Genomic DNA, 26924 nt, shown 5'->3' with positions numbered 1-26924 from the left:
CTGGAGAGAACTAGGGGCACGGGACTGGGGTGACACGACACTAGAGAGTCACATGGGATATGAGGCTGGAGAGAACTAGAGGCACGGGACTGGAGTGACACGACACTAGAGAGTCACATGGGATATGAGGCTGGAGAGAACTAGGGGCATGGGACTGGGGTGACACGACACTAGAGAGTCACATGGGATATGAGGCTGGAGAGAACTAGAGGCACGGGACTGGAGTGACACGACACTAGAGAGTCACATGGGATATGAGGCTGGAGAGAACTAGGGGCATGGGACTGGGGTGACACGACACTAGAGAGTCACATGGGATATGAGGCTGGAGAGAACTAGAGGCATGGGACTGGAGTGACACGACACTAGAGAGTCACATGGGATATGAGGCTGGAGAGAACTAGAGGCATGGGACTGGGGTGACACGACACTAGAGAGTCACATGGGATATGAGGCTGGAGAGAACTAGAGGCATGGGACTGGGGTGACACGACACTAGAGAGTCACATGGGATATGAGGCTGGAGAGAACTAGGGGAATGGGACTGGGGTGACACGACACTAGAGAGTCACATGGGATATGAGGCTGGAGAGAACTAGGGGAATGGGACTGGGGTGACACGACACTAGAGAGTCACATGGAATATGAGGCTGGAGAGAACTAGGGGAATGGGACTGGGGTGACACAACACTAGAGAGTCACATGGGATATGAGGCTGGAGAGAACTAGAGGCATGGGACTGGGGTGACACGACACTAGAGAGTCACATGGGATATGAGGCTGGAGAGAACTAGGGGAATGGGACTGGGGTGACACGACACTAGAGAGTCACATGGGATATGAGGCTGGATAGAACTAGAGGCATGGGACTGGGGTGACACGATACTAGAGAGTTACATGGGATATGAGGCTGGAGAGAACTAGGGGCATGGGACTGGAGAGACACGACACTAGAGAGTCACATGGGATATGAGGCTGGAGAGAACTAGGGGCATGGGACTGGGGTGACACGACACTAGAGAGTCACATGGGATATGAGGCTGGAGAGAACTAGGGGAATGGGACTGGGGTGACACGACACTAGAGAGTCAAATGGGATATGAGGCTGGAGAGAACTATTGGAATGGGACTGGGGTGACACGACACTAGAGAGTCACATGGGATATGAGGCTGGAGAGAACTAGGGGAATGGGACTGGGGTGACACGACACTAGAGAGTCACATGGGATATGAGGCTGGAGAGAACTAGGGGCATGGGACTGGGGTGACACGACACTAGAGAGTCACATGGGATATGAGGCTGGAGAGAACTAGGGGCATGGGACTGGGGTGACACGACACTAGAGAGTCACATGGGATATGAGGCTGGAGAGAACTAGGGGCATGGGACTGGGGTGACACGACACTAGAGAGTCACATGGGATATGAGGCTGGAGAGAACTAGGGGCATGGGACTGGGGTGACACGACACTAGAGAGTCACATGGGATAGGAGGCTGGAGAGAACTAGGGGCACGGGACTGGAGTGACACGACACTAGAGAGTCACATGGGATATGAGGCTGGAGAGAACTAGGGGCACGGGACTGGAGTGACACGACACTAGAGAGTCACATGGGATATGAGGCTGGAGAGAACTAGGGGCACGGGACTGGGGTGACACGACACTAGAGAGTCACATGGGATATGAGGCTGGAGAGAACTAGAGGCACGGGACTGGGGTGACACGACACTAGAGAGTCACATGGGATATGAGGCTGGAGAGAACTAGGGGCACGGGACTGGGGTGACACGACACTAGAGAGTCACATGGGATATGAGGCTGGAGAGAACTAGGGGCATGGGACTGGGGTGACACGACACTAGAGAGTCACATGGGATATGAGGCTGGAGAGAACTAGAGGCATGGGACTGGAGTGACACGACACTAGAGAGTCACATGGGATATGAGGCTGGAGAGAACTAGAGGCATGGGACTGGGGTGACACGACACTAGAGAGTCACATGGGATATGAGGCTGGAGAGAACTAGAGGCATGGGACTGGGGTGACACGACACTAGAGAGTCACATGGGATATGAGGCTGGAGAGAACTAGGGGAATGGGACTGGGGTGACACGACACTAGAGAGTCACATGGGATATGAGGCTGGAGAGAACTAGGGGAATGGGACTGGGGTGACACGACACTAGAGAGTCACATGGAATATGAGGCTGGAGAGAACTAGGGGAATGGGACTGGGGTGACACGACACTAGAGAGTCACATGGGATATGAGGCTGGAGAGAACTAGAGGCATGGGACTGGGGTGACACGACACTAGAGAGTCACATGGGATATGAGGCTGGAGAGAACTAGGGGAATGGGACTGGGGTGACACGACACTAGAGAGTCACATGGGATATGAGGCTGGATAGAACTAGAGGCATGGGACTGGGGTGACACGATACTAGAGAGTTACATGGGATATGAGGCTGGAGAGAACTAGGGGCATGGGACTGGAGAGACACGACACTAGAGAGTCACATGGGATATGAGGCTGGAGAGAACTAGGGGCATGGGACTGGGGTGACACGACACTAGAGAGTCACATGGGATATGAGGCTGGAGAGAACTAGGGGAATGGGACTGGGGTGACACGACACTAGAGAGTCAAATGGGATATGAGGCTGGAGAGAACTAGGGGAATGGGACTGGGGTGACACGACACTAGAGAGTCACATGGAATATGAGGCTGGAGAGAACTAGGGGCATGGGACTGGAGTGACACGACACTAGAGAGTCACATGGGATATGAGGCTGGAGAGAACTAGGGGAATGGGACTGGAGTGACACGACACTAGAGAGTCACATGGGATATGAGGCTGGAGAGAACTAGGGGAATGGGACTGGGGTGAAGGGTTTGGAGATTGTTTACGATTGACAGGCTTAGAAGAAAATGCTGGGGCACAGTAATCTTCATTAAGACACCAATTCTAAAGACTCTTATGAGTACAAATGGTATACCAAATCACCAAATACAGCTAAATGTCACACAATTGTCCTGGAAAGTTCACAAAATTTCTATTACGATGTATTGTCTGGTTGAACGTTTTGTCTGGATGACTTTGGTTATATCACTACACAAGGCATTTTCCCGACCTTATGATCTTATATATGAATAGTGAACAGCGAAGGACTTGGGGCGCTAAATCGGCCCGGGCACTCGTGAGCACGCGCTTACCACGGGAACGCGCCACCACGATGTACAAGGGCGTGCGGCAAGTCATGGGGGCATGGACTCATGGCATGCCCCCATTACCATGGCGATGCTTGCTGGGGGCGGGAGCACACCGCGAGTCCTGGGGCGTGGACTCGCCGCACGACCCCTTTTCCATGGAGACCTGTGGGGGGCGGCTGAACCGGACAGCACAGCTACGATCAGGCACACTGACATGCGGGGGGGTGCCCAGCACAGCGCTATCCCGCCCTGCATGTCAGTCCCGGCACCGTCGCACAAGAACAAAAGTATCGCACAGCGGCGATGCTTTTGTACTGTAGGAGTAGCTCCCGGCCAGCGCAGCTTCTGCGCACTGGGAGGAGTTACTCATTGCTGTGAGAGCAGCAGTGGCTGCGTGTGATGTCATGCAGCCGCTGCGGCCCACCTCACGATGGTCCGGGCACGCCTGTTGCCTGGACCACTCCCCATACAGGCTGGGACTGGCCCACAGTGGTACAGGGGAAACCTCGGGGGCCCTCCTCCTCTAGGGTTCAGGTTCTAGACTGTGCACTTGAATGATATATTATACACATGTTACCTTATACTGCACAGGATTATGGTGTATTCTCTACAGTACATTCCTGTCATTAATCTGGCACATTATCATGCATGCACTAGCATTAATTACTATATAAATTATCAAGGAGTCCAGACCAGGTACTCTATAATGGTTAGCCAAACCTCTGTGGTGGCTGGTCACACCCCCTCTGGAGGCTGCCACACCTCTAATCATGGACACCTACCACTGCATACCCCCGATGGGACCTTCATGCTCCAGTCCAACACTGGCCATCTCCGTATACTCCCAGAGACAACAGATGCCTGCTTCCAACCCCCACTCACTCTTAGGGGATGATACTCTAATTGTTTATGGTAGACTTTTGCAGAAAAGAAGTTTAATATAAGAAGAACAATTCAAAATCTTACTCCTGAAACTCTGAAACATTCCCTAAAATGTAATAGGGAAGATAAATGCATTTGTGAAATGTAACTTCTCCATTGTCTTTCTTGTATTGGTCTGTAGAAGAGCTAGACTCCGCTAAGGCAAAGCAAGAACATCTAAAGACAAGGTGAATCTTGCACGGTCAGACTTTAACTTGTATCATCTGCCAGGAAATTTACAACACTTAAAATCCTGCAACAGCTGATCACTAGATTTACCTGCTTTAGAGACAAAAGCTTGGAACACGCTGGACAATGTGAACCCAGCCGAAATTTTGAGACGACATATAGGAGCCTGGGTACACATCAGAACAATAAAATAAGCCACACTAGAGGACTGACTATATTAATACTAGAGATAAACGGGTTCGGTTATCAGAGAACCGAACCCCCTCGAACTTTGCCTTCCGAGTCCGGATCCGAGCCAGGCTCAGATCTTCCCTCTTGACTCAGAAACCCGAACTCTGCAAAACGCCATCATCCTGCTGTTTGATTCTTGGGGATTTCATATAAGGAGCCGCGTCTCACCCATTTTCACTCCAGTCTCGGAGAGTGAGAGGACGTGTACTATTCAGTGTGCTTAGTCTCTGTTTATTGGGGTGGGAAAGTGGGGTACAAGTGTTGTGCAGCTCAGTCCAGTCCATATATCCAGTGTAGCTGTAAAGTGGTGCTGTGTTGTGCTGTCCAGTCCAGTGTAGTAAGTGTATTGTGCTGCATCAGTCCAGCCATTCACAGTGTTGGTGTTCTCTGCTGCCATATATCCAGTGTAGCTGTAAAGTGATGCTGTGTTGTGCAGTCCAGTCCAGTGTAGTAAGTGTATTGTGCTGCATCAGTTCAGCCATTCACAGTGTTGGTGTTCTCTGCTGCCATATATCCAGTGTAGCTGTAAAGTGGTGCTGTGTTGTGCAGTCCAGTCCAGTGTAGTCAGTGTATTGTGCTGTATCAGTCCAGCCAGTTACAGTGTTGGTGTTCTCTGCTGCCATATATCACATGTCCTATGTCATCAGTAATTCAAGTGATGATATACATTACACTTCTGCTATATATATATCCACTGCTGCAGTATAACAATTATAACAACCTGTTAGGCTGCTTCAGACCATTGATAGTGTCCTGTGTCATCAGTAATTTCAGTGACGATATACGCTTCTGCTATATATATCCACTGTTGCAGTATAACAAATTACAATTATATTATTATTAACAACCTGTTGGGCTGCATCAGACCAGTGGTAGTGTCCTGTGTTATCAGTAATTCCAGCTGCGATATACGCTGCTGCTATATATCCACTGCTGCAGTATAACAATTATATCAACCCTGTTAGGCTGCTTCAGACCATTGGTAGTGTCCTGTGTCTTCAGTAATTCCAGTCATTCTTGTGACGCATATTGTCTCTTATAACTCCCAAAAAATAATGGATAACCAAAATTTTGAAAATAGGGAAAGATCAAGAAGAACCACTTCCTCGTAGTTCTGAAGCTGCAGCCATTAGCCATGATATAGACGATGAAATGCCATCAATGTTGTCTGCCAAGGCCGATGCCCAATGTGATAGTAGAGGGCGTGTAAAATCCCAAAAGCCAAAGTTCAGTAAAAATAACCAAAAAAAGAAATTGAAATCATCTGAGGAGAAACGTAAACTTGCAAATATGCCATTTACGACACGGAGTGGCAAGGAACGGCTGAGGCCCTGGCCTATGTTCATGGCTAGTGGTTCAGCTTCACATGACGATGGAAGCCCTCATCCTCCCACTAGAAAAATGTAAAAAAATAGTTAAGCTGGATAGAGCACACAAAAGAACTGTGCGTTCTGAGATGGTACCACAAATCCCCAAGGAGAGTCCAAGTGTGTCGGCGGTTGCGATGCCTGACCTTCTCAACACTGGACGGGAAGAGGTGGCTCCTTCCACCATTTGCACGCCCCCCGCAAGTGCTGGAAGGAGCACCCACAGTCCAGTTCCTGATATCCAAATTGAAGATGTCACTGTTGAAGTACACCAGGATGAGGAGGATATGGGTGTTGCTGGCACTGAGGATGAAGTTGACGATGAGGATTCTGATGGTGATGTGGTTTGTTTAAGTCAGGCACTGGGGGAGACACCTGTTGTCCTTGGGACGAAGAAGCCCATTCTGATGCCTGGGCAAACTACAAAAAAATCCACCTCTTCGGTGTGGAATTATTTCTCCACAAATCCGGACAACAGGTGTCAAGCCATCTGTTGCCTCTGTCAATCTGTAATAAGTAGGGGTAAGGATGTTAACCACCTAGAAACATCCTCCCTTATACATCACCTGCTGCCAATTCATCAGAAGTCACTGTCAAGTTCAGAAACTTTGGGTAAGAGCGTAAGCAGTCCACTGACACCTACAGTAAATCCCTTCTTTCTCCTGTACCCAAGCTCCTGCAAGCCACACCACCAACTCCCTCAGCGTCAACTTCCTCCTCCGTCAGGAACGTCCGTAGGCCTACAGGCCATGTCACTGGCAAGACTGAGGAGTCCTCTCCTAACCGGGGTTCCTCTGTAGGATCCTTGAGTGGTACGCCTGCTGTTGCTGCTGTTGCTGCTGCTGCTGCTGGGAGTCGATCGTCATCCCAGAGGGGAAGTCGGAAGACCACTTGTACTACTTCCAGTAAGCAATTGACTGTGTCCGGTTCCACCACTAGTTCGGAGTCACTTAAAGATTTGTTTCAGATACTGTGTCCCCGGTATCAATTCCCATCTAGGTTCCACTTCACTAGGCAGGCGATACCGAGAATGTTCACAGACGTCAAAAAAGAGTCACCATGGTCCTAAAAAATGCAGTTGTATCCAGTGTCCACTTAACCACGGACATGTGGACAAGTGGAACAGGGCAGACTAAGGGCTATATGACTGTAACAGCCCACTGGGTAGATGTATGGCCTCCTGCAGTGGCACCAGTAGCAGCATCTTGCAAACGCCAACTCGTTCCTAGGCAGGCTACGCTTTGTATCACCGCTTTCCATAAGAGGCACACAGCTGACAACCTCTTATGGAAACTGAGGAACATCATCGCAGAATGGCTTACCCCAATTGGACTCTCCTGGGGATTTGTGATATCGGACAACGCCACCAATATTGTGCGTGCATTACAACTGGGCAAATTCCAGCACGTCCCATGTTTTGCACATACAATTAATTTGGTGGTGCAGAATTTTTTTTTAAATGACAGGGGTGTGCAGGAGATGCTGTCAGTGACCCAAAAAATTGCGGGCCACTTTTGGCATTCTGCCACTGCGTGCCGAAGACTGGAGCGCCAGCAAACACTCCTGAACCTGCCCCGCCATCAACTGAAGCAATAGGTAGTAACGAGGTGGAATTCAACACTCTATATGCTTCAGAGGATGGAGGAGCAGCAAAAGGCCATTCAAGCCTATACATCCACCTACAATATAGGCAAAGGAGGGGTAATGCACCTGACTCAAGCACAGTAGAGAATGATTTCCGTCTTGTGCAAGGTTCTCCAACCCTTCGAACTTGCCACACGTGAAGTCAGGCTTTTGCAGAAGCAGCTGGATAAATTGAAGGAGGAGCTAAGACGGAGCGATTCCGCAAAGTATTTGGGACTTGTGGATGGAGCCCTTCATTCGCTTTGCCAGGATTCAAGGGTGGTCAATCTGTTGAAATCAGAGCACTACATTTTGGCCACAGTGCTCGATCCTAGGTTTAAAGCCTATGTTGTATCTCTCTTTCCAGCAGACACAAGTGTGCAGAGGTGCAAAGACCTGCTGGTTAATAAAGTGTCAACTGAAGCGGAATGTGACCTGTCAACAGCTCCTCCTTTAATTTCTCCCACCACTGGGGCTGCAAGGAAAATTATAACATTTCCTAGCCCACCCGCTGGCGGTGATGCAGGGAAGTTAGGAGCGAAAGCTGACATCTGGTCCAGACTGAAGGACCTGCCAATGATTACTGACATGTCTACTGTCACTGTATATGATTCTGTCACCATTGAAAGAATGGTGGAGGATTATATGAGTGACAGCATCCAAGTAGGCATGTCAGACAGTCCGTACGTATACTGGCAGAAAAAAGAGGCAATTTGGACAAACTGGCTTTATTTTACCTAAGTTGCCCCCCCCCTCCATTGTGTACTCCGAAAGAGTATTTAGTTCAGCCGGTAACCTTGTCAGCGATCGGCGTAGGAGGTTACTTCCACAAAATGTGGAGAAGATGATGTTCATCAAAATGAATTATAAAGTCTTCCGGGAAGACCTTTACCAGCAATTGCCTCCAGAACGTGCACAGGAACCTGTGATGGTGGATTCCAGTGGGGACGAATTAATACTCAGTGAGGAGGATGTATATGGTGAAAGGGATGAGGAATCGGAGGATGATGATGAGATGGACATCTTGCCTCTGTAGAGCCAGTTTGTGCAAGGAGAGATTGATTGCTTCTTTTTTGGTGGGGGCCCAAACAAACCAGTCATTTCAGCCAGTCGTGTGGAAGACCCTGTCGCTGAAATGATTGGTTTGTTAAAGTGTGCATGTCCTGTTTATACAACATAAGGGTGGGTGGGAGGGCCCAAGGACAATTCCATCTTACACCTCTTTTTCTTCTTTGCATCATGTGCTGTTTGGGGACTAGTTTTTTTAAGTGCCATCCTGTCTGACACTGCAGTGCCACTCCTAGATGGGCCAGGTGTTTGTGCCGCCCTCTTGTGTCGCTTAGCTTTGTCATACAGCTACCTCAGTGCAACTTTTAGGCCTAAAAACAATATTGTGAGGTGTGAGGTGTTCAGAATAGACTGGAAACGAGAGGAAATGAATGTTATTGAGGTTAATAATACTGTAGGAGAAAAATTACCCCCAAATTCTGTGATTTAAGCTGTTTTTATGTTTTTTTCTCCAAAAATCATCCAGATCCAAAACACGAAAATGGGATTAGAACCAAAACCAAAACATAAAACACGAAAAGTGCCTGCCGCACATCTCTAATAAATACCTTATGAAGATGATAGGACTACTATCCTAATGGAGACACTTGTGCTAATACTGCATCCTGTGGAAATTATTTTATCGGTCAATTGTTGGACTTCACTTGAACATTATTAAAATTCTGAAATAATTACACAATGCGTGTGTAAAAATTGTTAAATTATGTGAACGAACAAACATTCAGTGACTGTACAGCGGAGCATAATACTGTATATTTGCACTAAGTAATGCTAACAGCAAAAGACTTAAAAAAACTGTTTCAAAATGCATATTAAATTCTGCAAAATATTATAAAAGCACTCCACTGGACTCCAATATAAAAATAAATTACGAAGATTGATTTCTTGTGTGAGTAAATATAATATTACAATGTAAGAAAAGGGCTCACCAGTAATTTTAATAGAGTCTTAAACTCACATCCCAATTCAAAGGCTATTATTTTCTGGAAAGAAAAAAAAACACAAGAGAATAATAATATACGTTAACACATTTACAATTATGTGTTACAGTCAATGTTCAGCTGCATGAAAAGCAATTTTAATTAAGATTAATGTAAACTTCCATTATTGTATATCCAGCTAATTAGAATTGGGGACAATGTGGAAATTACACTTCTTTTAAAACAGTAATATGGTCTAATATGTTATGTATATACTGTATATGACACTTTTGGTTTTATATTAATTATATCACTTTTACTAAATCACTTTCCAAGTGTATGGGTGGGGGCACTGGTGTCATTATTTGCGGCCCACCCTTGGAAAGGTTGAATCCCCGGTTGTCTTACAGAACCCGGCCATATTAGTACAGTAGACACTACAAAAGGGGGGTACATGTATAAAGCTATTTTTTTCCAAAAACTGTCCCCAAATTTGTGGATTTTTTTAATTGATGAAATGATGTGAATAAGAGCCATTTATCCCTTATTCAGTCTGATTTTACTAACACATCTGCAAATTTGTTAATACAATTATACTGAATGAAGGTTAAATCGCTACTATTTACATAATTTGATCATTTAAAAGAATCTACAATTTTTGGGTCATTTTTTTTTTTAAACATTAGCTAGCTAAGTGGTTATAAGAATATAAGTGACTATCACTGTATTTCCTCCACATTACAGGCCAAAGGTATATAATTACCAGCAAGCTGTAGGACTGGTCAGCTACACATTTTTCTCTTGTTGCTCTCTCACTTTCAGGGCAATTCTGCAAAGGTGATAAAAAGCAGATTTGTATCTAGTGTATGCCATATTTATTACTGGTAAATCTCCACTTATAGGTCACACAGTGACATCACATGCATCATATTAACAGGTTATAAAGTACTGTTATAATGAATTACCATGTAACTGAGATTATCCATGACACTGTCGTGTAATAATAAACCTATAACAGTCTGAACAGGTAAATCATGGAACACGGCTAATACCAAGATTGTTGTAATAATATGTCGGAGAGATTTATGTTAAAAAAACATTAAACTCATTTCTGCAGCTGTTAGAGCGCATTTATACTGTTTTGAGTGCTGAACCAATTATCTCCATTTTGATATCTTGCAGCTGTTTTTGCTCCTGGTGAGGCCGGTATTACACCATTGACCATGACGTGGTGGTTTTTGTCAAGAGGCAAGAGTTTGTTTTTCATGATAGAAGTATCAAAACATCCCACACCCACACAATCTACTTTTATTGTCAGCTTGTGCAAAATTTAGGTAACAGACATTTTATTTTATTTTTTTTTAGGTTTGAGATATTTCATAGAGATTTAACAGATTATGACAATTTTGCAATCATGAAAGGACTCAAATGCCACCTCTAAAATGACATTGATTTAACACCGAATAGGTGGCTTCCTAGCCTTTGCTTTTACAGTCTATTATATCAGAAGTTCCTCAAACTTGGGGGGTAATTCAGAGTTGTTAGCAAACCAAAAAAGTTAGCAATTGGGCCAAAGTTGCCAAACCATGCTGCACTGCAGGTGGGTCAGATGTAATATGTGCAGAGAGAGTTAGATTTGGGGGGGGGGGGTGTTCAGACTGAAATCTGTGTGGGTTATAGTGTTTCTGTGCAGGGTAAATACTGGCTGCTTTATTTTTACACTGCAATTTAGATTTCATTTTGAACACACCCCACCCAAATCTAATCTCTGCACATGTTACATCCACCCCACCTGCAGTGCAGCATGATTTGTCCTAATTGATAAATTTTTTGGCTTACTAACAAACCTGGACAATTCCCTTGGTCCTCAAAGTACCATAATGGTCAAAGTTTATCCATACTTGGCCACAGGTGACTTAATTAGTACCTTTAGTTTGATTTACCCATCTGTTCTGAGCCAGGGATATCCTTAAAACCTGTACCGTTAGAGTGCCTTGAGGACCAAGTTTTGGAACCTCTGTATTATATAAAGGCCTAATATTCTGTCTCCACAGTTATACACTACAGCTGGGGGGCGCCCCTCTCCCCCTAATTAGAGCTTTTAGTGGCAGCTGCAGTGACAGACACATAGTGCCACCCGATCAGCCTCTGTGACACCTCCTCCGCCTTCCATCCATGTAAGTCCAAAATACCGTTTGCATTACAAATATGATCCTTCAAAGAAAAGTGGCCAAAATGTCTTCTTTCTTTCCAGAATGTATGAACAGGTAAAAGATGATGAAATGGGCAACACACCAAAAGAAAATAGCTTCAATTAATTCCTTTTGGTTTCTCCCTGCTTGTAAAACTTCCTAATTATGGTGACTTCCCTCTGGAATCTGACTGCTCCTGATAGAATCAAAAATCAACCAAAATTTGATCTTTAAAGAAGGAATTGTACTTGTTATGTGTATAATGTCAGCTGCTGGTGACCATAGAGGTTGTATACAGTATTCTGGGGCAGATGTATTAAGCCTGGAGAATGGATAAAGACAATGTCGGTGCCTCCACTAGGCAGCTGCCTATGGGCGGTGGGACCTGAGGGGCGACCCTCTGAGGCTGCCTGTGAGAAAAATGAAGGATGTCTCTGAAAGAGAGATGTCATTCTTCTAGATCAGGGGTCAGAGGGTATAGGAGCAGCGCAGTGTGTGGATCAGTCAGCACCAGGAAGAGAGGACTCACTCGCAGAGCCGACAGGCAGGCGCCAGGGAGAGAGGAGGACAGCGCGTCACCCGGACTTCCAGGTTCCCTGCAGGCGTCATGATGACCTTGCACATGCTCTGAAGCTGTACCCAGCACGCGCAGTCGGCTCATGAGTTTTTGCCGATGCCAACCATCAGATATACATTGCTAAAGAGCGACTGACCGGAGCTGCCCCCAAAGCACTGGATAGTCGCCGGGCAGAGGAGGAGAAACTGAGGTGAGGAGAGAGTCTCCCCTCACCATATACAACAGCAAACCGCCAGCACAATGCGGGATTCTGTACCCCCCCCCCCCTGCTCCCTTCCCCTCCGATGTCCCCAGGTCCTATGTCCCTCCTATCCCTCTATCCACCCTCATGTCCCCAGGGACTGTGTCCCTACTTTTCCTCTCTCCACCCTCATGTCCCCAGGTCCTGTGTCCCTCCTATCCCTCTCTCCACCACCCCATGTTCCCAGGTCCTGTGTCCCTCCTATCCCTCTCTCCACCCTCATGTCCCCAGGGACTGTGTCCCTACTTTTCCTCTCCCCACCCTCATGTCCCCAGGTCCTGTGTCCCTCCTATCCCTCTCTCCACCCCCCCATGTTCCCAGGTCCTGTGTCCATCCTATCCCTCTCTCCACCCCCATGTCCCCAGGGACTGTGTCCCTCCTATTCCTCTCTCCACCCCCATGTCCCCAGGTCCAGTGTCCCTCCTATCCCTCTCTCCACCCCCCCCCCATGTTCCCAGGTCCTGTGTCCCTCCTATCCCTCTTTCCACCATCATGTCCCCAGGTCCTGTGTCCCTCCTATCCCTCTCTCCACCCGCCCCCCCATGTTCCCAGGTTCTGTGTCCCTACTTTCCCTCTCTCCACCCTCATGTCCCCAGGTCTTGTGTCCCTACTTTCCCTATCCCCCACCCATGTCACCAGGGACTGTGTCCCTACTTTCCCTCTCTCCACCCCCATGTCCCCAGGTCCTGTGTCCCTACTTTCCCTCTCTCCACCCCCATGTCCCCATGTCCTAAATCCCTACTTTCCCTCTCTCTCCCCCCATGTCCCCAGGTCCTGTGTCCCTACTTTCCTTCTCTCTCCCCCCATGTCCCCAGGTCCTGTGTCCCTACTTTCCCTCTCTCCACCCCCATGTCCCCAGGTCCTGTGTCCCTCCTATTCCTCTCTCCACACTCATTTCCCCAGGGACTGTGTCCCTACTTTCCCTCTCTCCCCGCCATGTCCCCAGGTCCTGTGTCCCTACTTTCCCCCTCTACCCCCCCATGCCCCCAGGTCCTGTGTCCCTACTTTCCCTCTCTCCACCCTCATGTCGCCAGGGACTGTGTCCATCCTATTCCTCTCTCCACCCTCATTTCCCCAGGGACTGTGTCCCTAATTTCCCTTTCTCCACCCTCATGTCCCCAGGGACTGTGTCCCTCCTATTCCTCTCTAAAACCTCATGTCCCCAGGTCCTGTGTCCCTACTTTCCCTCTCTCCACCCTCATGTCCTCAGGTCCTGTGTCCCTCCTATCCCTCTCTCCACCCTCATGTCGCCAGGGACTGTGTCCCAACTTTCCCTCTCCCCCCCCCCCATGTCCCCAGGTCCTGTGTCACTACTTTCCCTCTCTCCACCCCCATGTCCCCAGGTCCTGTGTCCCTACTTTCCCTCTCTCCACCCCCATGTCCCCAGGTCCTGTGTACCTACTTTCCCTCTCTCACCCCCCCCCCATGTCCCCAGGTCCTGTGTCCCTACTTTCCCTCTCTCCAACCTCATGTCCCGAGGTCCTGTGTCCCTACTTTCCCTCTCTCCACCCTCATGTCCCCAGGTCCTGTGTCCCTACTTTCCCTCTCTCCCCCCCATGTCCCCAGGTCCTGTGTCCCTACTCCCCCCCCCCCTCATGTCCCCAGGTCCTGTGTCCCTACTTTCCCTCTCTCCACCCTCATATACCCAGGGACTGTATCCCTCCTATTCCTCTCTCCACCCTCATTTCCCCAGGGACTGTGTCCCTACTTTCCCTCTATCCACCCTCATGTCCCCAGGAACTGTGTCCCTCCTAACCCTCTCTCCACCCTCATGTCCCCAGGTCCTGTGTCCCTACTTTCCCTCTCTCCAACCTCATGTCCTCAGGTCCTGTGTCCCTCCTATCCCTCTCTCCACCCTCATGTCCCCAGGGACTGTGTCCCTACTTTCCCTCTCCCCACCCCCATGTCCCCAGGACCTGTGTCCCTACTTTCCCTCTCTCCCCCACCATGTCCCCAGGTCCTGTGTCCCTACTTTCCCTCTCTCCACCCTCATGTCCCCAGGTCCTGTGTCCCTACTTTCCCTCTCTCCACCCCCATGTCCCAGGTCCTTTGTCCCTACTTTCCCTCTCTCCCCCACCGTGTCCCCAGGTCCTGTGTCACTACTTTCCCTCCCCCCCCCATGTCCCCAGGTCCTGTGTCCCTACTTTCCCTCTCTCCCCCCCCATGTCCCCAGGACCTGTGTCCCTACTTTCCCTCTCTCCACCCTCATGTCCCCAGGGACTGTGACCCTCCTATTCCTCTCTCCACCCTCATTTCCCCAGGGACTGTGTCCCTACATTCCCTCTCTCCACCCTCATGTCCTCAGGTCCTGTGTCCCTCCTATCCCTCTCTCCACACTCATGTCCCCAGGGACTGTGTCCCTACTTTCCCTCCCCCCCTATGTCCCCAGGTCCTGTGTCACTACTTTCCCTCTCTCCACCCCCATGTCCCCAGGTCCTGTGTCCCTACTTTCCCTCTCTCCACCCCCATGTCCCCAGGTCCTGTGTACCTACTTTCCCTCTCTCACCCCCCCCCATGTCCCCAGGTCCTGTGTCCCTACTTTCCCTCTCTCCAACCCCATGTCTCGAGGTCCTGTGTCCCTACTTTCCCTCTCTCCACCCTCATGTCCCCAGGTCCTGTGTCCCTACTTTCCCTCTCTCCCCCCCATGTCCCCAGGTCCTGTGTCCCTACTCCCCCCCCCTCATGTCCCCAGGTCCTGTGTCCCTACTTTCCCTCTCTCCCCCCATGTCCCCAGGTCCTGTGTCCCTACTCCCCCCCTCATGTCCCCAGGTCCTTTGTCCCTACTTTCCCTCTCTCTACCCTCATGTCCCCAGGTCCTGTGTCCCTACTTTCCCTCTCTCCCCCCCATGTCCCCAGGACCTGTGTCCCTACTTTCCCTCTCTCCACCCTCATGTCCCCAGGGACTGTGTCCCTCCTATTCCTCTCTCCACCCTCATGTCCCCAGGTCCTGTGTCCCTACTTTCCCTCTCTCCAACCTCATGTCCTCAGGTCCTGTGTCCCTCCTATCCCTCTCTCCACCCTCATGTCCCCAGGACTGTGACCCTACTTTCCCTCTCCCCACCCCCATGTCCCCAAGTCCTGTATCCCTACTTTCCCTCTCTCCCCCACCATGTCCCCAGGTCCTGTGTCCCTACTTTCCCTCTCTCCACCCTCATGTCCCCAGGTCCTGTGTCCCTACTTTCCCTCTCTCCACCCCCCGTGTCCCCAGGTCCTGTGTCCCTACTTTCCCTCTCTCCCCTACCGTGTCCCCAGGTCCTGTGTCACTACTTTCCCTCTCTCCACCCCCATGTCCCCAGGTCCTGTGTACCTACTTTCCCTCTCTCCCCCCCCCATGTCCCCAGGTCCTGTGTCCCTACTTTCCCTCTCTCCAACCCCATGTCCCGAGGTCCTGTGTCCCTACTTTCCCTCTCTCCACCCTCATGTCCCCAGGTCCTGTGTCCCTACTTTCCCTCTCTCCACCCCATGTCCCCAGGTCCTGTGTCCCTACTCCCCCCCCTCATGTCCCCAGGTCCTGTGTCCCTACTTTCCCTCTCTCCACCCTCATGTCCCCAGGGACTGTGTCCCTCCTATTCCTCTCTCCACCCTCATTTCCCCAGGGACTGTGTCCCTACTTTCCCTCTCTCCACCCTCATGTCCCCAGGAACTGTGTCCCTCCTATCCCTCTCTCCACCCTCATGTCCCCAGGTCCTGTGTCCCTACTTTCCCTCTCTCCAACCCCATGTCCCGAGGTCCTGTGTCCCTACTTTCCCTCTCTCCACCCTCATGTCCCCAGCTCCTGTGTCCCTACTTTCCCACTCTCCACCCCATGTCCCCAGGTCCTGTGTCCCTACCCCCCCCCCCCTCATGTCCCCAGGTAATGTGTCCCTACTTTCCCTCTCTCCACCCTTATGTCCCCAGGGACTGTGTCCCTCCTATTCCTCTCTCCACCCTCATTTCCCCAGGGACTGTGTCCCTACTTTCCCTCTGTACACCCTCATGTCCCCAGGAACTGTGTCCCTCCTATCCCTCTCTCCACCCTCATGTCCCCAGGTCCTGTGTCCCTACTTTCCCTTACTCCCCCCCCATGTCCCCAGGTCCTGTGTCCCTACTTTCCCTCTCTCCACCCTCATGTCCCCAGGGACTGTGTCCCTCCTATTCCTCTCTCCACCCCCATGTCCCCAGGTCCTGTGTCCCTACTTTCCCTCTCTCCACCCTCATGTCCCCAGGTCCTGTGTCCCTACTTTCCCTCTCTCCACCCCCCGTGTCCCCAGGTCCTGTGTCCCTACTTTCCCTCTCTCCCCTACCGTGTCCCCAGGTCCTGTGTCACTACTTTCCCTCTCTCCACCCCCATGTCCCCAGGTCCTGTGTACCTACTTTCCCTCTCTCCCCCCCCCATGTCCCCAGGTCCTGTGTCCCTACTTTCCCTCTCTCCAACCCCATGTCCCGAGGTCCTGTGTCCCTACTTTCCCTCTCTCCACCCTCATGTCCCCAGGTCCTGTGTCCCTACTTTCCCTCTCTCCACCCCATGTCCCCAGGTCCTGTGTCCCTACTCCCCCCCCTCATGTCCCCAGGTCCTGTGTCCCTACTTTCCCTCTCTCCACCCTCATGTCCCCAGGGACTGTGTCCCTCCTATTCCTCTCTCCACCCTCATTTCCCCAGGGACTGTGTCCCTACTTTCCCTCTCTCCACCCTCATGTCCCCAGGAACTGTGTCCCTCCTATCCCTCTCTCCACCCTCATGTCCCCAGGTCCTGTGTCCCTACTTTCCCTCTCTCCAACCCCATGTCCCGAGGTCCTGTGTCCCTACTTTCCCTCTCTCCACCCTCATGTCCCCAGCTCCTGTGTCCCTACTTTCCCACTCTCCACCCCATGTCCCCAGGTCCTGTGTCCCTACCCCCCCCCCTCATGTCCCCAGGTAATGTGTCCCTACTTTCCCTCTCTCCACCCTTATGTCCCCAGGGACTGTGTCCCTCCTATTCCTCTCTCCACCCTCATTTCCCCAGGGACTGTGTCCCAACTTTCCCTCTGTACACCCTCATGTCCCCAGGAACTGTGTCCCTCCTATCCCTCTCTCCACCCTCATGTCCCCAGGTCCTGTGTCCCTACTTTCCCTTTCTCCCCCCCCATGTCCCCAGGTCCTGTGTCCCTACTTTCCCTCTCTCCACCCTCATGTCCCCAGGGACTGTGTCCCTCCTATTCCTCTCTCCACCCCCATGTCCCCAGGTCCAGTGTCCCTCCTATCCCTCTCTCCACCCCCCCCCCATGTTCCCAGGTCCTGTGTCCCTCCTATCCCTCTTTGCACCATCATGTCCCCAGGTCCTGTGTCCCTCCTATCCCTCTCTCCACACACCCCCATGTTCCCATGTTCTGTGTCCCTACTTTCCCTCTCTCCACCCTCATGTCCCCAGGTCTTGTGTCCCTACTTTCCCTATCCCCCACCCATGTCACCAGGGACTGTGTCCCTACTTTCCCTCTCTCCACCCCCATGTCCCCAGGTCCCGTGTCCCTACTTTCCCTCTATCCACCCCCATGTCCCCATGTCCTATATCCCTACATTCCCTCTCTCTCCCCCCATGTCCCCAGGTCCTGTGTCCCTACTTTCCCTCTCTATCCCCCCATGTCCCCAGGTCCTGTGTCCCTACTTTCCCTCTCTCCACCCCCATGTCCCCAGGTCCTGTGTCCCTCCTATTCCTCTCTCCACACTCATTTCCCCAGGGACTGTGTCCCTACTTTCCCTCTCTCCCCGCCATGTCCCCAGGTCCTGTGTCCCTACTTTCCCCCTCTACCCCCCCATGCCCCCAGGTCCTGTGTCCCTACTTTCCCTCTCTCCACCCTCATGTCGCCAGGGACTGTTTCCATCCTATTCCTCTCTCCACCCTCATTTCCCCAGGGACTGTGTCCCTAATTTCCCTTTATCCACCCTCATGTCCCCAGGGACTGTGTCCCTCCTATTCCTCTCTAAAACCTCATGTCCCCAGGTCCTGTGTCCCTACTTTCCCTCTCTCCACCCTCATGTCCTCAGGTCCTGTGTCCCTCCTATCCCTCTCTCCACCCTCATGTCCCCAGGGACTGTGTCCCAACTTTCCCTCTTTCCCCCCCCCCATGTCCCCAGGTCCTGTGTCACTACTTTCCCTCTCTCCACCCCCATGTCCCCAGGTCCTGTGTCCCTACTTTCCCTCTCTCCACCCCCATGTCCCCAGGTCCTGTGTACCTACTTTCCCTCTCTCACCCCCCCCCATGTCCCCAGGTCCTGTGTCCCTACTTTCCCTCTCTCCAACCTCATGTCCCGAGGTCCTGTGTCCCTACTTTCCCTCTCTCCACCCTCATGTCCCCAGGTCCTGTGTCCCTTCTTTCCCTCTCTCCCCCCCATGTCCCCAGGTCCTGTGTCCCTACTCTCCCCCCCCCCTCATGTCCCCAGGTCCTGTGTCCCTACTTTCCCTCTCTCCACCCTCATGTACCCAGGGACTGTATCCCTCCTATTCCTCTCTCCACCCTCATTTCCCCAGGGACTGTGTCCCTACTTTCCCTCTATCCACCCTCATGTCCCCAGGAACTGTGTCCCTCCTAACCCTCTCTCCACCCACATGTCCCCAGGTCCTGTGTCCCTACTTTCCCTCTCTCCAACCTCATGTCCTCAGGTCCTGTGTCCCTCCTATCCCTCTCTCCACCCTCATGTCCCCAGAGACTGTGTCCCTACTTTCCCTCTCCCCACCCCCATGTCCCCAGGACCTGTGTCCCTACTTTCCCTCTCTCCCCCACCATGTCCCCAGGTCCTGTGTCCCTACTTTCCCTCTCTCCACCCTCATGACCCCAGGTCCTGTGTCCCTACTTTCCCTCTCTCCACCCCCAGGTCCCAGGTCCTTTGTCCCTACTTTCCCTCTCTCCCCCACCGTGTCCCCAGGTCCTGTGTCACTACTTTCCCTCCCCCCCATGTCCCCAGGTCCTGTGTCCCGACTTTCCCTCTCTCCCCCCCATGTCCCCAGGACCTGTGTCCCTACTTTCCCTCTCTCCACCCTCATGTCCCCAGGGACTGTGACCCTCCTATTCCTCTCTCCACCCTCATTTCCCCAGGGACTGTGTCCCTACAGTCCCTCTCTCCACCCTCATGTCCTCAGGTCCTGTGTCCCTCCTATCCCTCTCTCCACACTCATGTCCCCAGGGACTGTGTCCCTACTTTCCCTCCCCCCCCCATGTCCCCAGGTCCTGTGTCACTACTTTCCCTCTCTCCACCCCCATGTCCCCAGGTCCTGTGTCCCTACTTTCCCTCTCTCCACCCCCATGTCCCCAGGTCCTGTGTACCTACTTTCCCTCTCTCACCCCCCCCCCCCCATGTCCCCAGGTCCTGTGTCCCTACTTTCCCTCTCTCCAACCCCATGTCTCGAGGTCCTGTGTCCCTACTTTCCCTCTCTCCACCCTCATGTCCCCAGGTCCTGTGTCCCTACTTTCCCTCTCTCCCCCCCATGTCCCCAGGTCCTGTGTCCCTACTCCCCCCCTCATGTCCCCAGGTCCTGTGTCCCCACTTTCCCTCTCTCCCCCCCATGTCCCCAGGTCCTGTGTCCCTACTCCCCCCCCTCATGTCCCCAGGTCCTTTGTCCCTACTTTCCCTCTCTCTACCCTCATGTCCCCAGGTCCTGTGTCCCTACTTTCCCTCTCTTCCCCCCCATGTCCCCAGGACCTGTGTCCCTACTTTCCCTCTCTCCACCTTCATGTCCCCAGGGACTGTGTCCCTCCTATTCCTCTCTCCACCCTCATGTCCCCAGGTCCTGTGTCCCTACTTTCCCTCTCTCCAACCTCATGTCCTCAGGTCCTGTGTCCCTCCTATCCCTCTCTCCACCCTCATGTCCCCAGGACTGTGACCCTACTTTCCCTCTCCCCACCCCCATGTCCCCAAGTCCTGTGTCCCTACTTTCCCTCTCTCCCCCACCATGTCCCCAGGTCCTGTGTCCCTACTTTCCCTCTCTCCACCCTCATGTCCCCAGGTCCTGTGTCCCTACTTTCCCTCTCTCCACCCCCCGTGTCCCCAGGTCCTGTGTCCCTACTTTCCCTCTCTCCCCTACCGTGTCCCCAGGTCCTGTGTCACTACTTTCCCTCTCTCCACCCCCATGTCCCCAGGTCCTGTGTACCTACTTTCCCTCTCTCCCCCCCCCCATGTCCCCAGGTCCTGTGTCCCTACTTTCCCTCTCTCCAACCCCATGTCCCGAGGTCCTGTGTCCCTACTTTCCCTCTCTCCACCCTCATGTCCCCAGGTCCTGTGTCCCTACTTTCCCTCTCTCCACCCCATGTCCCCAGGTCCTGTGTCCCTACTCCCCCCCCCCCCTCATGTCCCCAGGTCCTGTGTCCCTACTTTCCCTCTCTCCACCCTCATGTCCCCAGGGACTGTGTCCCTCCTATTCCTCTCTCCACCCTCATTTCCCCAGGGACTGTGTCCCTACTTTCCCTCTCTCCACCCTCATGTCCCCAGGAACTGTGTCCCTCCTATCCCTCTCTCCACCCTCATGTCCCCAGGTCCTGTGTCCCTACTTTCCCTCTCTCCAACCCCATGTCCCGAGGTCCTGTGTCCCTACTTTCCCTCTCTCCACCCTCATGTCCCCAGCTCCTGTGTCCCTACTTTCCCACTCTCCACCCCATGTCCCCAGGTCCTGTGTCCCTACCCCCCCCCCCTCATGTCCCCAGGTAATGTGTCCCTACTTTCCCTCTCTCCACCCTCATGTCCCCAGGGACTGTGTCCCTCCTATTCCTCTCTCCACCCTCATTTCCCCAGGGACTGTGTCCCTACTTTCCCTCTGTACACCCTCATGTCCCCAGGAACTGTGTCCCTCCTATCCATCTCTCCACCCTCATGTCCCCAGGTCCTGTGTCCCTACTTTCCCTTTCTCCCCCCCCATGTCCCCAGGTCCTGTGTCCCTACTTTCCCTCTCTCCACCCTCATGTCCCCAGGGACAGTGTCTCTCCTATCCCTCTCTCCACCCTCATGTCCCCAGGGACTGTGTCCCTCATATCCCTCTCTCCACCCCCATGTTACCAGGTCCTGTGTCCCTCATATCCCTCTCTCCACCCCCATGTCCCCAGGTCCTGTGTCCCTCCTATCCCACTCTCCACCCTCATGTCCCCAGGGACTGTGTCCCTCCTATCCATCTCTCCACCCCCATGTCCCCAGGTCCTGTTTCCCTCATATTCCTCTCTCCACCCTCATTTCCCCAGGGACTGTGTCCCTACTTTCCCTCTCTCCACCCTCATGTCCCCAGGAACTGTGTCCCTCCTATCCATCTCTCCACCCCCATGTCCCTAGGTCCTGTGTTCCTCCTATCCCTCTCTCCACCCCCATATCCCCAGGGACTGTGTCCCTCCTATTCCTCTCTCCACCCCCATGTCCCCAGGTCCTGTGTCCCTACTTTCCCTCTCTCCACCCCCATGTCCCCAGGGACTGTGTCACCTCCTATCCCTCTCTCCAACCTCATTTCCCCAGGTACTGTGTCCCTCCTATCCCTCTCTCCACCCTCATGTCCCCAGGGACTCTGTCCCTCCTATCACTCTCCTCACCCCCATGTCCCCAGGTCCTTTGTCCCTCCTATCCCTCTCTCCACCCTCATTTCCCCAGGGACTGTGTGCCTCCTATCCCTCTCTCCACCCTCATTTCCCTAGGGGCTGTATCCCTCTCTCCACCCCCATGTTCCCAGGGACTGTGTCCCTCCTATCCCTCTCTCCACCCCCATGTCCCCAGGGACTGTGTCCCTCCTATCCCTTTCTCCACCCCCATGTCCCCAGGGACTGTGTCACCTCCTCTCCCTCATGTGCCCAGGTCTTGTGTCAACCCCCATGTACTGTGTAACCCCCTTATGCCCCCAAGTCCTGTTTCCCCCACATCCCCTCCTGCCCCCCTGGTGTGGATCATAGGGTCAACTGTGTCAACTGTGACAGTGACTAGGTCGACACCTGAAATTCGTCGACGGATTATTTTTATGTTTTTTGAGTGTCGTTTTCTTCGCATAGCGACCATAAACCCCAACTGGTGCACCATGTTCCCTCGCTCGGCACAGGTTACCGTTCCCAATTGTAGTCCATATGGATCGTAAAGTTTGAAAAAGTAAAAATAAAAAAAATACAATTGTGAAAAAATCATGTTGGCCTTTTTCCATGTCGACCTAGTACACGTTGACCAATAGTGGTCGACCTAATGAGCGTCGACCTAAGTGCAGTCGACCTAAGGACTGGATCCCGCCCCCTCATGTCCTGTGTCCCAGCTTCACCAGGCTCCTGCATCCCTACAGGGGGGAGGAAGGCTGAAGTTTTGCCTAGGGTGCACAGAAACCTTGCTCCAGCCCTGGATAAAGCAGTGATAAGTGGAAGGTGATAAGGCACCAGCCAATCAGCTCCAATGTGTAAATTGACAGTGTGGAGCTGATTGGCTGGTGCGGTATCACCTTGCACTTATCACTGCTTTATCACTTCTCCAAGCTTAGTACATCTGCCCCGATGATTAATTGCTATTGTAGTTGTGAGCCCGTGATGCATAAAATAATGTATTATAGTCATTTTCTAAATGAGTTTATCATACATAATAATAAATGACAATTCTGCAGATTACCAGCTGTGTTCTTGTATCATATTAGATATCAGGATGCTCCGGAATATTCTATAATGATATTTACCCTGTAATCTTCCTCAGCCTTTAATATGGAGAGTGCAGTATTGATATAAGCTTGCAGTGTGCAATTCTGAAACAGAGTAATATGTTATTATCATACAGTATATTGGGGGTCATTCGGAGTCGATCGCTCGCTAGCAGTATTTAGCAGCCGTGCACACGCTATGCCGCCGCCCACCGGGAGTGTATTTTAGCTTAGCAGAAGTGAGAACGAAAGGATCGCAGAGCGGCTACAAAATAATTTTGAGCGGTTTCAGAGTAGCTTCAGACCCACTCAGCGCTTGCGATCACTTCAGACTGTTCAGTTCCTGTTTTGACGTCACAAACACGCCCTGCGTTCGCCCAGCCACGCCTGCGTTTTTCCTGGCACGCCTGCATTTTTTCAAACACTCCCTGAAAACGGTCAATTGACACCCAGAAACGCCCACTTCCTGTCAATCACTCTGCGGTCAGCAGTGCGACTGAAAAGCTTCGCTAGACCCTGTGCAAAACTACATCGTTCGTTGTAATAGTACATTGCGTTTGCGCATTGCGTCACATACGCATGCGCAGAAGAGCCGATTTTTTGCCTCATTGCTGCGCAGCGGGCGAAAGCAGCTAGCGATCAACTCGGAATGACCACCATTGTCACAGCATCCAAATCACAAACGTTACGTTATTAATACAGGGCCGGATTATGGGGCCCATTTATTAACATTATTTTTACTAAAATAATCTGAAAAGGGGAGTTTTCTGTTTTCACACCCTTTTCACATTATTTTAGTATCACCTAAATGAATTAAAGGGCACTTGGAGCAGTTTTCCCAAAAATCGATGTAAAAAAATACTGCAGTGTGCCCTGTGGTAATCTCGCCAGTTTAGGCTGGTGTAATTATCACAGGGCAGCACTGCCATCTGCACCCTTTTGCCCTTGGCAGGGAAAGTTGTGCGGGAACCGGGCTCCAGTGATCAGCTTTGTGTGTCCGATGGACACACAAGCTGATCACAGTGTTAAAAAAAAAAAAAAATCATACTTACCAGCCCCAGGAGCCGGTGGTAGCTGCTTCTGTGAGCTCTGCCGGGCGCCGGGTGCCCCATTTGCTGCGCTGTGACCCCAGTTCAGTAAAGTGACGCTGCAAAGTGGCAGCTCACTTTACAGCATCGGGGGTCGCAGCGCAGAAGAAGGACCTGGCGCCCGGCAGCGCTCACCGGAGCAGCGGACATCAGCTCCTGGACTGGTAAGTATGAAATACGGGGGAGGGGGGCTCTTTTGTACACAGACGTAGTCGCGACGGAGGGATCCCAGCGGAGGTAGTAAAGGGCGGCAGCGCATGCGCAGCAGGACATCGGGGTATTTTTTACTTGGGGGGCCCGGGGCACAGGGACGTGCGGTGAGGTAAATGGCTCAGGAGGCACTGGCTAGTACCAGAGCCAGATTTACAAAAAAAATTATGAGCCAAAGGGTGCGTGTGGGCATTATACACAGGTGCAGCAGTATATACATGTGGGCATTATACACAGGTGCAGCAGTATATACATGTGGGCAATATACACAGGTGCAGCGGTATATACATGTGGGCATTAAACACAGGTGCAGCAGTATATACATGTGGGCATTATACACAGGTGCAGCAGTATATACATGTGGGCATTATACACAGGTGCAGCAGTATATACACGTGGGCATTATACACAGGTGCAGCAGTATTTACATGTGGGCATTATACACAGGTGCAGCAGTATATACATGTGGGCATTATACACAGGTGCAGCAGTATATACATGTGGGCATTATACACAGGTGCAGCAGTATATACACGTGGGCATTATACACAGGTGCAGCAGTATATACATATGGCCATTATACACAGGTGCAGCTGTATATACATGTGGGCATTATACACAGGTGCAGCAGTATATACATGTGGTCGTTATACACAGGTGCAGCAGTATATACATGTGGTCATTATACACAGGTGCAGCAGTATATACATGTGGGAATTATACACAGGTGCAGCAGTATATACATGTGGGCATTATACACAGGTGCAGCGGTATATACTTGTGGGCATTATACACAGGTGCAGCAGTATATACATGTGGTCGTTATACACAGGTGCAGCAGTATATACATGTGGTCATTATACACAGGTGCAGCAGTATATACATGTGGGAATTATACACAGGTGCAGCAGTATATACATGTGGGCATTATACACAGGTGCAGCAGTATATACATGTGGCCATTATACACAGGTGCAGCAGTATATACATGTGGGCATTATACACAGGTGCAGCAGTATACACAATAATTGTGGTAACATGATGTTTTATATGGTAATAAACAGGAATAGTAGAGGTTTCTTACATCCAGAGGTTTCAGTTTTGGAATCTGATATGAGACACCATCTGTAAAAAGGGTAAAAAAAATTACAAAACCATTAACAACATACAGTAAATGCATTAAAACAATAGTTTTGATAATTCTTATTACTTAATTTCTTTTTGATCAATATACATATACCGTACATGTCGGAATATACTGCCAGGGCAGCTCCAGTCCTACTAGCACCCTGAGCTAGAATCTTTGAAGCCCCCCCACCCCAATGCGTGCTCCTAAGGCGCATGCGCTCCTGTGAAGGTGGGCGTGGCCTTGCAATTATATATTAGGTTATCAAACTACACATATATATATATATATATATATATATATATATATATATATAAAATATCACACACCCCTCTATACACACAATTGGCAGCCTAAAGCTGGGTACACACTGGAGCGATGTCGTTCCAAAATGCCGTTGTGTACGCAGGATTGCCCACGCACATGAACGCTTGTGACATACGCTAGGTTTGATGTGTTGCACAACAAACCTAGCGATATCGGCAGCGTCATCATTTATGCTAATGAAGGACGGAACATGGCCATTCCATCCTTTATTAACATCAGGCATTTGAATGCCTGTCATCCCAGTGTGTACCCAGCTTTACACATAATGCCCACAGTAGTGCTCCTTACACATATTGCCCCCAGTGATGAGGATTGGGGGAAAAACACAACGGTCGGAAACATATGGGGAGGCTGTAATCTCTCTCTCCCTATCTTCCTGGTTACTGCTGGCATATACACACCCCAGTTTGGTTTCCCTCTCCTATCTCCAGCAGCGGCCATCTCAAAGATGGTGGTGGTTCATGAGTCCGCGAGCTTTGCTTGGCTTACAGCCGGCACCACATTAGAAATAGATGGCCACCCTTAAAAGCCCGGTGCCGCTCACGACCACTCCAGTTGAACGTGCCTGGAATCTGCACTGTATAGTGTTATTGAATATCACACCAAGGGGATTATTTATGTAGCCAAATTATAGCTAACGTGTCAGTAATATAAATGTGTATAGTATGGGAATATATATGTGTTAAAATTGTGAGGTAAAAGTTTCTTTATTTATATATGTATATATACTAGGTGATTCATCGTGCCCTACGGGCGCTCTTCACACCGTCGTAAGGGGCTATGCCCTCTTAACCCTTGCACGCCCTTGTGGCATGCAATATTTGTATTATATGGAGTATTACCTCCAATCAAAATTGTGTGAGTGATTAAATATTGCACGGACAAAGGGTGTCCGATGGTTAATGGGTCGAAGCTCCTTGCAACAACTTGAACAGCGCACGCAGAGCCTGATGAATCACCTAGTAGGTGCTGTGGTTGGGGGAGTGGCAGGTGCGGGGGAGACGCAGATGGGGGAGCGGGTCCGAAACCACCACGGGTGG

The 26924-nt window shown here is 51.1% G+C and overlaps 1 protein-coding gene across 1 annotated transcript in view; it reads right to left on the bottom strand.

Moving 5' to 3' along the window:
• The window catches only part of LOC134934753 (uncharacterized), a 212998-nt gene that overhangs the window by 132492 nt on the left and 53582 nt on the right, over positions 1–26924 (bottom strand). Inside the window, exons 4-7 of the mRNA XM_063930119.1 lie at positions 25516–25556; positions 23173–23238; positions 10299–10364; positions 9545–9598 (exon numbers count right to left, since the gene is read on the bottom strand). Of these exons, the coding sequence (XP_063786189.1) occupies positions 9545–9598; positions 10299–10364; positions 23173–23238; positions 25516–25556 (227 nt within the window). The remainder of the gene's footprint in view (positions 1–9544; positions 9599–10298; positions 10365–23172; positions 23239–25515; positions 25557–26924) is intronic.

Source organism: Pseudophryne corroboree, chromosome 6 (assembly GCF_028390025.1).
Source record: "Pseudophryne corroboree isolate aPseCor3 chromosome 6, aPseCor3.hap2, whole genome shotgun sequence".
Lineage (NCBI taxonomy): Eukaryota > Metazoa > Chordata > Amphibia > Anura > Myobatrachidae > Pseudophryne > Pseudophryne corroboree.
Note: the sequence above shows the minus strand (reverse complement) of the source record. Positions and strands in the feature narration are given on the sequence as shown.